Raw genomic sequence first — 12,317 nt, 5'->3', positions numbered from 1 at the left:
CATTGCCCCTGCACCTGGCACCTCCCTGTGCATCCAGATCCCCCACTGAGGTGCCTGCACCCAGACCCCCACACACACAGAACCCTCTTACCCCCCCACCCACAGAACCCTCCTACCCCCATCTGGATCCCCCACACTAAGTCCCTCTGCACTTGGATCCTGCTGCCGGGCTGAGCCTCCCTGCCCACATCTGGGGAGCCTGGCCCAAAAGGGGCAGGGCCCCAGGGTGTTTCTGTGGCAGGCCTGGCCCTTGTGCTGTGTCAGGGTCAGGTTCAGTCTCACTGCCAAGTCCCTGTCCCAGGGGGGTGGGGGAGGCTGCAGGGTGATCTCCCACCTCCATGCAGCCAGTGGCCTGTGCTCCCCACTGCCATGGTGGAGCTTCCACATTTATTTATTATTAAAAAACAAATCAGAATTTTAAAATATGATGCACAGAATTTGATGCAGAATTTCCTCCGGAATATGGGGCACATACAGCTGTGATGGTGGGACTGTGAAGGGGGTGCTGGACAGGAGGGGATCTGTGGGTGGGGGAGCTGGGCAGGGGGTATGGTGTGCAGGGTGCTGTGCAGTTGTAGCCGGAGGGGCCTCTAGGCAGGGGGTGCTGGGCATAGGGATCTGTGGAGGAAGTCTCTGGGTGAGGGGGCAGTGGCATAAGGGCCGGGCACCGGGCTGGGGGCAGTGTAGAAGGGGAACGCTGGCAGCGCAGGGCTGGCAGGCCAGTGTGCATCTAGCAGTTTTGGGTTTGCAAACAGTGCCCTTGTGCTGGCTGAGTGGGGCCACTCCGCTGCTCCTCATTGTCCCCCAACTGGCCCCTTGCTCTGCGGATCGACCCCATCACATGCCCTACTTCCCCAATGGGGGCCCACAAATATGTTTGGCGCCGGGCCCACAAAAAGTTAATCTGGCCCTGCCTTGGGGGAAGAGGCGGTGCAGGGGCGGAGTCTCGGGGGAGGGGCAATGCAGGACAGGGCATCGGGGAAAAGGGGCAGGGTGGGGGTGTTGCCTTGGGGTAAGAGGTGGTGCAGGGCTAGGGCGTTGAGGAGAAGGGGAAGCACAAGCTCGCTACTCTGCCAGATTGAGAGGAACCACCCAGCGAGTCTGCAGGCACAACAGAGGTCCGCCCCACAGCGGGTAAGGAAGGGGAAGAGGACTACACTTACCTCCAGTACCCGATCCCAACAGACCTCCTCCTCTGCCCTTTCTGCTTTCCCTTCCGTGAAGTGCAGACCCTCGGGGCCCTCAGCAAGCACGTTCGGAAAGCCCACAGCAAGCTGATCGCCTTCCAGTATAGCCGCTGCCACCTACCCTTTGAGACTCAAAAGAAATGCAAGTATCATCAAACCACATACAAGGGACCCCTCACGATGGCGACGACCAATTCTGCTGACACCCTGTGGGTCCCAACTCTGACCCCCACTGATACTCTGGCTTCAGCACGCCAGCCAGCGCCCCAGAGCCACAAGGCGTAAGGGGGAACCAACCGCCAGTCGAGGGAAGCACGACCTCTGTCTCGAGGACCGACCAACAGGACGGCACCACCAAAAGAGCCAGCCCTGTCTCCAGAATCCCCACGCTGGACCGTGCCGTGAGGGGGATTACTGCCATCTCGCAAGTCAGCAACCTCACCAGATGCCTCAGCAACCTCATGGAGACCATCCAGCACAACATGGATGGGAGCCGGGGCAGCGCTCCCTGACAGGTAACCTGATACCGCCCTGCCGTAGGAGCAACCGGCGCCGCCCCCAGGCCGCCCGGCGAGATCCAGCCGACGGAGGAGCCTCCCGCAGCCCCCAGATCCCACAGCGAGACCCCACCCCTGGGAGACCCAACACCTCCTCCAGGGTTGTCCAGCGACACCCCAACCACAAAAACTCCTGTGCCCCACTGAGGACCCCCCAGCCGGATACTGCCTGCAGGAGAACCAGCACTTCCAGACACGCGTCCTCCCAAAGTCGAGCACCGGTGCTGGAGATAGGTAACTTGCTAAGCAGTTTTGGGTTAAAGTCTGCAGCTTTGGGGGTGTGGATCAGACCTGGGTCTGTGTTGCTGCAGACTAGTGTGTCTGGTTCAACGAGGCAGGGTTCTGGAGTCCCAAACTGGCAGTAAAAAACAGGCTCAGAGGTAATTCCAGCACATCAGGTGACAGTCCCAAGGGGGTCTCTGTGACTGAACCTGTCACAGGCCCTTCCTCCGACGCCCCGCCCACTCCCCTCCCCTTCACCTGAGGCCCCGCCCCCACACCGCCCCTTTCTCTGAGGCTCCACCCTCACCTCAGCCCTTCCCCCGAGTTCCCGCCATTGCGTTTGCCTTCTCCTGCCTATCCTGCACCGCCCCTTCCCCCAGGCCCCGCCCCCGCCCCTCAGACCCCGCCCTCATGCTACCCATTCACCCTCAGTCCCCGCCCTCACGCCGCTTCTTTCGCCCAAGATCCCACCCCCCGCTTGCTCCTCTCTGCCCCTCCCCCATCGCTCCCCCTTATGGCAGGTATAAAGTGAGGGGATCCTGGCCCCCTGTCTGGCACCCCTGGGTGGGTGGCAAGCCTCATTGCGAAGAATGGAGGAGTAGGGACAAGTAACTACTTTTGATGTAAACTAGAGCCTGGTACATGAATGAGTGGGATTGTATTCTGTGATTGGCTGACCCGGGGGGTGCCAGCCGCTTCCCACTGTGGGTGGGGTGGGTAAGGGGGGCTAGACAGAAAATTGTGGGGTGCTCTCCCCCTCAGTACAAGGCCCTGCCCCTTTCTGTGGTCCTGCCTCCCTGCCCCCAGATTCCGCCCCCTAGGGAGGCCGGAAGCCGGAGCTGGGTAGGGGCCAGCTGCCAAGGCCGCCCCCAGCAAGCGTATATTGGCTTCTTTGTGTATGTAATTGACTATTCATTTCTTGCTTCTTTTGGGGCACTGGGGGGAGGGGCTTCTGCCTTTTTTTTTTTTTTTCTAATTCACCACCAGAGACTCTGATTGGCTCCCGGTTGCACAATCTGCTAAAAAAAAAGCTTTGGAAGGCTGCTTGCTGCGACATTTTTTCCTTTAGCTTTCGAGCCTCGGAGCCCCCTGCCCTCGGCAAACCCTCCCTGTCCAGCAGCAGTCACCCAAGCTGATGGGTTTGTAAAACCGCTTCATTATCCAAGAACAAGAAACAAAACAGAGGCAATTCCCTGACGAAAACTGAGCTAAAGCTGAGAAAGGGGCTGGAACTGAAAGAAAACAGCAGTGGGGTCGGTAACGACACCCTGCCCGTGTCTAGCGCTTTCCGGCCAGGGATCGCCAAGTGCTACACACAGGAGGGCAGGATCATTACCCCCCTTGCACAGATGGGGAAACTGAGGCACGGAGCAGGACTGTGAGTTGCCCATGGGCAGGCAGACTCCAGATCGCCTCCCTACCAGTTCTGTTCTCTATCTGCTAGGCCGACCTGCCTCCCAAAAGCCAACGCAACCTGGAAAATCGACACTACAATTAAACTGCCCCAGAAATGCCCAGATCCAGTGGCCCAAGTGGGGCCTGCCCCAGGGCTCTGCTGCGGGGTGGGAGGAGGGGTAGGAGTCAGGATGCCTGGGTTCTCCTGGGTTTCCCCAGCTCATGGAGGTGGGTGAACGCTGCCTGGGGCGTGAGCGGTGGACTCTTATCGAGATCCAGGATGCGGCGGCGCGGAGGGGAGTGCGGAAGGCAGGGATCTCGGCCGTGCTCAGTTACAATAGTCCTTGGGGCTGTTATAATAGTCGCCGGCATCGTCCGAGGGGCAGGGAATCTCCCCGGCACATGGGATTTCCTGCTGGGGACACAGAAAGAGAAACAGATTGTGTGAAAGAGGCAGGGCCAGTGCTACCATTTAGGCAAACTAGGTGGTTGCCTAGGGTGCCAAGATTTGGGGGCGCCCTCAAATCAATCGTTTCCCCCCTCTGGCCCCTCCACAAAGCAAGCCGCTTCCTCCAACCCTCCCACACACAGTGCAGGGCTCAGCCCCTCCAGCAGGGGGCGGCAGACACACACACACACACACACACACACACAGAGCAGTGGGTTGATTTCCTTCACACACCCACACTCCAGTTTTCCATAATACAGCCAGAGCAGCCTCTTTTCCTGCCCCTCCCCCAATTCCCACCACGGGGGGTCCCTTACCCTGCTGACTCCCCCCCAGTTCTTTCCGTTGGCGGAGTCTCCTGGCCAGACAATAAACCCCGAGGTTGCTCAGGAGGAAGAGCAGCAGGACCCCTGCTCCGAAGCCTGCCATGGGGCCAGGGCTCAGCTGGTACCAGTCACTGCCGTCTGTGGGGGGCAGGGATGGAGAATAGGGTCATTAGCTCCAGTCTCATGCAGGGTGCAGTGGGGTGGGCACAGGGGAGATGGGGAGGTGGGAGCTGGTTGAGGGAGCAGCATAGTCCTAGGGGGGACAATGAAGACCAGTCTCAGTGGAGGGGGCAGGAAGGAAGCTGGGTTTTTAACCAGGAGAATTTCCCTCCCAAGTGTTTATTGGTCATTGGAGTTTCTTCCAGGTTCATAAAACCTCCAATCTCCTCTTATTACAATAGCACCTAGAAGCTTCCGCTGAGATCAGGGCCCCATTGTGCCGGACGCTGCCCAGACACACAACCAGAGACAGTCCCTGTCCCTGCTGAGATCACAGACTCAGAGCGAGACACAGACCCTGCCCCAAGTGAGACCAGAGCCCCCTGGTGCGGGCAGCTGCACAGGCCAATGGAAGAAAAAATGTGAATGATCGCAAAAATGTGTGTTTCTGTTTTGCTGGGTACAAAATGGAGCCGTTTCCCCCACTTTTGCCCCAAAAAGTTTTGGGAATTTGGTATTTGAAACTTTTCTAAACTTTGAATCAAACATTCCCTCCAAAGTTTCATCCATTGTTTTATCTGCATTTTGATCAAATATGGTTCTGTTCAGCCATCATAATTGTCTGTTTCCCAAAAACCTAAACAATTTAGTTTGCCAATCTCCCTCTGCCCCCCACAGTATTTTCTGTTTAAAAGTTTATTTAACTTTAATTGATTATAATTTTCAACAATTGCCCCATGGGCGGCGGGTATCGTAGGACTGGGAAGGCTGTGCCTCCCCAGCCAGGCGTGGCCCCACCCACGCTCCGACCCCAGACTCCCTCCTGCCTGCTTCCAGTTCCCTTCCCTCTTCCGAGGCTGGGGCAGGCAGGCTGGGGCCGGTGCTCATGAGGCCAGGGGCTGGGCCGCTGGAGCTGGGGCCATGCCACGCTGCCCGGCGCCAGGGTTGGGGGCACTCTGGGACTGGGGGTGCACAGGGGGGCAGGCGGCCGCAGGTGGTGGGCAGAGACACACAGAGATACAGAGCAGGGCTCAGCTCCTCCAGCAGGAGGCAGCAGGAACACACCCACCCACCCACCAGGGCTCTGGGCTCCGGCGGGGAAGGGAAGGAGTCGTTCTCAGGCAGTGAGGGAGGGGCCGGCGGCTAGGCTCCCCCAACAGCTCATTCACCCACCGCCCATGAATTGCTCTTTGAAAACACTGTAGGTAAAAACTGACGTGAAAAATGTAATGAAAAGTCCGGCAAAGAGCTAATTTTGAGGGGGGCAAACCAGACATTTTTCCTGATGATTAAAAAATATTAAATTTCAACCAAATGTATGTTATTTGAATGGGTGTTTCTTGGCCTGATGACAGGCTGATTTGCAATGTTAATCGGCCGCTAGATGATTCTGTGCGCTGGAAAGAGATACTGGATCTTGGTCAACAAAGCGGACCCAGCTGGAGCACGAGCTGGGAGCTTGTTTATTTTGGTTGGACTTGCAGAAGGACGGTGCTGGGATGGCATGGCCTTGCAGAAGGACTGTGCGGGGTTCAGCCATGATGCATGGAGGACTCTAAGCCATTCCCAGGCTATGTAATGCGTAACATGGAGTCAAATGCACCTAGTACTTACACACAACAGTGATGGTGAGTGGCAGGGAGGTGGATTTCCCTAGGGTGTTGTGCACCTCACACTGATACTCTCCCCCATCAGCCACCTGTACGCCCGGGAAAGCAAGTTCCGCGTGTGCCCACCCCAGCTGCTCGCCATCCTTGTACCAGGAGAAGTCCAATCTGCTATAGGCGCTGGTGTCCAGCCGGCACGTCAGGGACAGGGGTTCCCCCGTGCTGCGATGAGGGCCTGGGGTGGCCACCACATGCACCACAGGGGGGGCTGCAGAGGAAGCGGAATGAGATATGAGCTAATAAAGCCCCGTGGGACGGCAGCTGGGGGCTTAGGCGCAGCATGGCATGGGGTGGAGGGGCTCCATGGCTCCGCCCCCAGTGCTTTAGCTCCGCTCCCATATCCAAGTGGTGGCATAAGGAGGGCCCCGCCCCCTCCCATTTGTGAACCTGGTTCCACCCCCATGGCTGTGGCCCTGCCCCCAACTGGAATGTCAGTGACAGAGAGACCCCCAATCTGTGCTCTCCTGCTCCGCCCCCATGGCTGTGGTCCTGCCCCCATTTGGAATGTAGGTGAGACAAGGACCCCTCCCATCTGTGCTCCTTGGCTCCACCCCCAGGGCTGTGGCCCCGCCCTGGCACTGGCTACTCACCAAGGATGGCCACATAGCTGGTGGGGGATATGGGGGATAGGCATACCCTATGTCGGAGACCCACTTCATGCAGGTGTAATTGCCCCCATGAGACAAGGTTGCCCCTTCAATCTGCTGAGAGGGGAAGCCGTGCAGGTCCTCGTAGTTGTGAATCCAGAAGTAGACCTGGTCCAGCTACCCGCTGTCCCCCACGCATCTCAACGTGAACGAGTCACCCTCCCTGATCGGGCCTGGGACGTCCATGTCCACCAGGACCTTCAGGCGGGGGGGTCGGCCTGAAAAGGCCATTGGAGATGGGTCAGAACCAGCGCCCCCTAGAGGGGAAAAGCCCCGTGCCCCATTCCTTGCCCCTCTGAGCCAACCAGTCCCGCACCCTGAGGCTGGATGGGAGCTGGCGCCCCCTAGAGGGGAAAGGTTCCGTATCCCATTCCCCACCCCCAGCACCAGCCAGACCCCTGCCCTCAGACCTGATTAGAGTCAATGCCTGCTAGAGGGGAAAGGCCCCGTGCCCCATTCCCTGCCCCCCAGCCAGCCCCTGCCCTGGGGCCTGATGGGAGCTGGCACCCCCGAGAAAGGGAAGGCCCCATACATAATGCCACTCACCTGTGGCTGGGGACTGGGACAATTTGGGGAGGCACCTATTCCGGTAGCCCTGCACCCGGCACTCCAGCGCCGCCCCCCGGTGCTGCCAGATGATGCGCATGGTCAGCTTGCTATTGCTTTTGCCAGCTTCAGTTTCCTCCAGGATCCGCGCGCCGGCTCCGTCGTACTAATGTAGGCCGGAGGAGGCGCAGCGCTCGAAGATGGAGCAGACCATGCTGCCGCTCAGGAGACTGGAGGTCCAGGTCATGCCAGAATTGACCCTGCAGGTGTTGTACTTAAAGTACTGCACAGGATCTTTTCAGGGGGAATAAGACAAAACACCACATTTATTAGTAATACATGTATTCATTAACACTGTATTATATGCATATAATATATTACACTTACACTCACACACACACAAACACACTCCGTCTTGTTGTTACCAATTAGTTGCTCCCCTTAACTTCACTGGCCAGGTGAGTTAGATGGGGGAGGGGGTGGAGCCGGGCTTCTGCCGATCCGGATCGATGCTCCCATGTTGACAAGACGAGACCCGGGGTCCTCTGCAAGACACCTCACTTTTATAGCAGCTTCCCTCTTATGCAAATCTATACCAGATTCAAACTCTGTGTCTGTGTCCATTGGTTCTTTGTGCTGCTTTCTTTTGAGTGTTGTCCCAATGCTGCAAAGAGGGTGTTTCCAAAAGAAGGTGCTTGCTTCTAACCCCCCAGGCCCTCAGTATGTCTGCTTGTTTTTAATAAGCCCACTTGACACGTTTTATTGTCCTTGGGTTTGGCTCCCAGCCCCTCTCCAACAGTTGAGGCTGTCTGGAGGTGCTGCCTTCCATGCCTTCCTCATTCACACCTCATTCATTCAACAGGACAATTGATTAAGAGTGGGTGGCGGGGGGAGAGCTTTTGTTCTACTGCTAGCAAAAAGAAAATTTTCTTCTATCTTATTCTATCCTTAGGGGCTATAATATTATACCAAGGGCAATGCAAAGTTTCTAAATGAGGCTTTGATACAAAGTTCCATGAAAACAGAGGTCACACTTGGGTAGACCCACCACAAGGTTATATGAAGAGGCACAATGTAAAGTCATATGAAAATTATCAGAGATTTATCTACATTGTCCCCCTTTTGACCTCTCAAGAACAATTCTTGAGTGGTCACCATATAAATCTTTTGTATTTGTTGCAAACAAACCAAACAATTATAACCAGGTGAATATAACTAAAACTATTAGAATTGAGTAAACACCAGATATAACAAACACAAATGCAAACAATTATAATTATAATAATTGGAAATACAACAAAACCATTACCATTACAATAATTGGGTACATTGACAAACAAAATGAGGCCCAAGTTTGATGCTGCAATAGCCATTAAACAATAAAAGTCACTGAGCTCAGGACCTTTTTAAGCACACACAACAAATAAGATTTTGTAGGAGTACCACAGTTGTTATGCAAGGTTAAGCTGATTTGGACTTAAACTAACATTTAGTTGCTAAAATGTTGTAGAATTCCCTATTTTTAACAGTTGTTCTCAGAGGTTTCTGGGGACCTGAAAGATGGGGCCATACAATTATGGGCCAAGATCTTACAGGTTATGGGGGCCCAAGAACTACCCTTTAGGGCATGGGGAAGAAGAACCAGCGTGCATAGAGGAAAGTGTGGAATTAACAATGCAAGCAAATGTAACTAACAATACAAATGTATTAATAACAAAAATTAACAACAAAATGACTATTAGAGAACCTAACAAAAAATAAACCTGATGCACTGGGGACTTCCCGGCTCTCTGAGCTGTAGCGCAAACCTAGTATCCCCTCTTTTTCTAGACTCAATGCTAGCACAGGACACCACTAGAGACAGACACAGAACATGCAACACAGAACACTGAACACAGACTTTGTCATGACACTATAACCATGGTATTTTATAACTCTTCAGCTGGTACCAGCTCCTCTGGTTTAGAGCCTGAAAGATAGAAGCTTGGAAACAAATTAGCACAGTGCTTTTACCATGGCAGAACCTGCTTGGTCTCTGCCACAGTGTGTTTGGTACTTGGGGCTGCACAAATGCTAATTAAGTGGTGCATTTTTTTGTGAGTGTAAATCCTCCCTTTCTCTCAGTAAAAGGGCGTTAACACTCCATCTAGAAAAAAAATTCTGTTTTAAAATCTCCAGCCATTTTGTCATGGCCTGGAGATCTGAGGTAGAAGCAGGCACTGTTGTTAACTGTTTCAATGGCATTTTGGCCCTGGGAGGAGGAATTTACCCAAATATCCCAAATATCCCCCTTCCCAATCTCCAGAGGGGTCCCAAAGGTCTGCCCCTTTCTGGGGTCTTAAATGTTTCTTCTCCTGATGTTACTGCTGCTGTAAGATTTGAGAGTGCTGTTTTAACTCTCTGTACCCAACCTGTTTTCCAGTTTCTCTATCTGTTGCTTGCCTGGGCCCGATCCTGCTTTTTCAAATAAACAGTTTCTTTCCATGGGCACAAGCCTTGTTCCACTACCAATTTAGCAAGGAGGGTGGGCTTTTCAACTAGCCCCCACCCTTCCTGGTCCGATTCCTTAAACATTTTCTTCAAAATTGTGAAATTACCACAATATTACTTACAAAAAAACCAAAGAAACATAAACCACACTACACTGCCCAAACTCCTATATCCTTCAGAGTTTGGTTTAACAGAACAAGATCTGTATCTTATGTTTTTAACCCACTCTGGGCCAGAGGGAGAGACGCTAAGCTTCCCTCTGTATTGCTCGGTCTGCTACCACCGAGGGTTCATACACCAATTATACAAATCCTTCCCCGGATTAGATCCTTCCCCGGATCAGAGTGAGAAACACTAAGTTCTCCTCTTTAGCTCAGTCTTGCTACGGCTGAGGGTGTATGTACCTTTATAACACAATTTAAACCTAAACTCCTATATCCTTCAGAGTTTGGTTAATCCTTCCCCGGATCAGAGTGAGAAACACTAAGTTCTCCTCTTTAGCTCAGTCATGAACACAATTTAAACCTAAACTCCTATATCCTTCAGAGTTTGGTTAATTAACTGAAAGTTTACGCTCTTTTTCCTCTAGTGCCAGTCTTGCTAAAGCTGGCAGTGTGCACACCAGTTTGATAATAACTGTGGATTCTATGCTTGCTCCCCCTTTCGCATTCTCCACCAAAATGTTGTACTTAAAGTACTGCACAGGAACTTTTCAGGGGGAATAAGACAAAACGCCACATTTATTAGTGATACATGTATTCATTAACACTATATTATATGCATATAATACAGTGTTAATGAATACATGTATTACTAATAAATGTGGCGTTCTGCCTTATTCCCCCTGAAAAGATCCTGTGCAGTATTTTAAGTACAACACAGGGATGTTCTGTGTAGGGTGGGTGAGGGGAGAGCCAGTCACTGCTGGGGGCACGGCCATGGGCACAGCCACCTCCAGTCACCAGCCACTGCCCCTTCTTTGAGAGCGGCCTCAAGACCAGGTGGGGGTGTGACCTATACCAGGCTCCCCTCCCAGAGCTGGGAGAGAACCCAGGAGTCTTGACTCCCAGCCCCCCCCGCTGTGATCACTAAATCCCACTCCCCTCCCAGAGCTGGGAGAGAACCCAGGAGTCCTGACTCCCAGCCCCTCCCCCGCTGTGATCACTAGATTCCACTCCCCTCCCAGAGCTGGGAGAGGACCCAGGAGTCCTGACTCCAGTTTAGGCTTCCTCTAACCACCAGACTCCACAGTTTCTTCACACCTCTGCAGAATGTAGTCATCTGATTTGAGTGAACTGTTATGAGAGGTTTACAGCAACCATCCTTGGGGATGGCTCGATGGGCACTGAGGTGCAGCCACCCCTATGGTGGGAGAGCTGGGGAGCAGCCACACATAACGCCGCGCGGGGCCAGGCTGGGTTGTTGGTGAACCGTTTCTGCAAGAGGAGCCGGGGATTACCTGACACCGTGAGGCGCACGGCTTGGGGGCTTCTCCAGCTTTCGCTCTGGGACTGGAACTCAAAGGAGTAGGCGCCCCCATCCAGGGCCGGCTTTAGCAAGAGTGGGGCCCGATTCCTGGGGGCGGGGCTTGCTGAAAGCCCCGCCCCCAGGAATTGAGCCGCGCTCCGGCCGGGGTTGCCGGGGTTGGGTCCGACCCGGAGGGGGGAGTGGGCAGAGCGTTCAGAGGAGGGGAGGAAGGGGAAGTGAGCTGGGGGCGGGCTGGAGAGCTGCAGCGCGGGGCCCTCTTGGTGTGGGGCCCAATTCAGCCGAATCAGCTGAATCGGCCTAAAGCCCGCCCTGCCCCCATCTCCAAGCGCCAGCGGGTTGAGGCGCAGGGTGCAGTCGTGGTGCAGGTCTCCCAGGAACTGGGCGCGCTCGGCCTTGTCATAGCCCTGCCCCGCTGCTGCGGTGAGCTGCACAATTCTCTCGTTGTTGCGGCTCCAGGTCACGGCTCTGACGAGCTGCCCCTCGGGGTAGGTGTAAGAGCAAGGGATCGTCACACATGAGCCACTCCATCCGGCTAGAGGGTCCGCGGGCAGGGTCACCCCCCAGTCCTGGCAGCCGGCACCTGGAGGGGAAGCAGCACCCTGCTATCTGCAACACCATGCTCCCTAGTCCTGCCCTGGGACATCGGGGCCAGCCCTGACTGCCAGAGGAGAGCCCCCACCTCGCTGTCTGCAGCACAGCGCCCCCTAGAGGTTGCAACTGAACCCCAGACGTTCCAGATGCCCCCTGCTGGATTCCAAGCATTGGCAGGTGGAGCCGTCGCCATGGCAGAGTCTCCCAAGTTCCTGGCTCCCTGATCATCCCCGTTACTGCATCCCAGACCCAGCGCAACCAGAACCACTCACCGGTCAGGATGGAGAGGGCCAGCAGCAGCAGGGCCTCCATCTCCTCCAGGGTGAACACTGACGTGGGGCCTACAAGAAAAGGGAACCGGATTTGGGCCCGGGAAAGGTTCCTATGAAAACGTTTTCAGCACAAAGGGTGTCCCAGAAATGCTACGAGTTCCATAGTGAGGCTGGGCTCGGGGCTAAGGCAGGAGATCTTGGATCTAGTCACAGCTGGAGCCCGATGTAGGAGTCTCATATTCATTCTATTGATTACTTCAGAATTCCCGGTGAGGTTTGACAGGTTTGTGTCCCCAGGTCAGGCTCAAGATTATGGAAAGTG

At 54.6% G+C, this 12,317-nt stretch overlaps 2 protein-coding genes across 5 annotated transcripts in view; both read right to left on the bottom strand.

Moving 5' to 3' along the window:
- LOC103307386 (B-cell receptor CD22-like) overlaps positions 1-12,317 on the bottom strand; it is an 88,766-nt gene that overhangs the window by 71,960 nt on the left and 4,489 nt on the right. The window contains exons 2-3 of one of the 2 annotated variants that reach the window (XR_010594142.1): positions 11,996-12,064; positions 10,069-11,712 (exon numbers count right to left, since the gene is read on the bottom strand). Coding sequence is in view for 1 of the 2 variants with exons in the window: in XM_042846377.2 (XP_042702311.2) it covers positions 10,943-11,712; positions 11,996-12,035 (810 nt within the window). In the remaining variant the exon portion in view is untranslated. Of the gene's footprint in view, positions 1-7,449; positions 11,713-11,995; positions 12,065-12,317 lie in introns of those variants that run through there. The other variant, XM_042846377.2, reaches the window with a different exon arrangement.
- Positions 2,998-12,317, bottom strand: part of LOC135976852 (Fc receptor-like protein 6) — a 91,439-nt gene continuing 82,119 nt past the window's right edge. For 2 of the 3 annotated variants that reach the window (XM_065574526.1, XM_065574523.1), the window contains one exon: positions 2,998-3,776. In XM_065574526.1, the coding sequence (XP_065430598.1) occupies positions 3,690-3,776 (87 nt within the window). In that variant the 3' untranslated portion in view covers positions 2,998-3,689. The remainder of the gene's footprint in view (positions 3,777-12,317) is intronic. The other variant, XM_065574525.1, reaches the window with a different exon arrangement.

This window comes from Chrysemys picta, chromosome 20 (genome assembly GCF_011386835.1).
Source record: "Chrysemys picta bellii isolate R12L10 chromosome 20, ASM1138683v2, whole genome shotgun sequence".
Classification (NCBI taxonomy): domain Eukaryota; kingdom Metazoa; phylum Chordata; order Testudines; family Emydidae; genus Chrysemys; species Chrysemys picta.
Note: the sequence above shows the minus strand (reverse complement) of the source record. Positions and strands in the feature narration are given on the sequence as shown.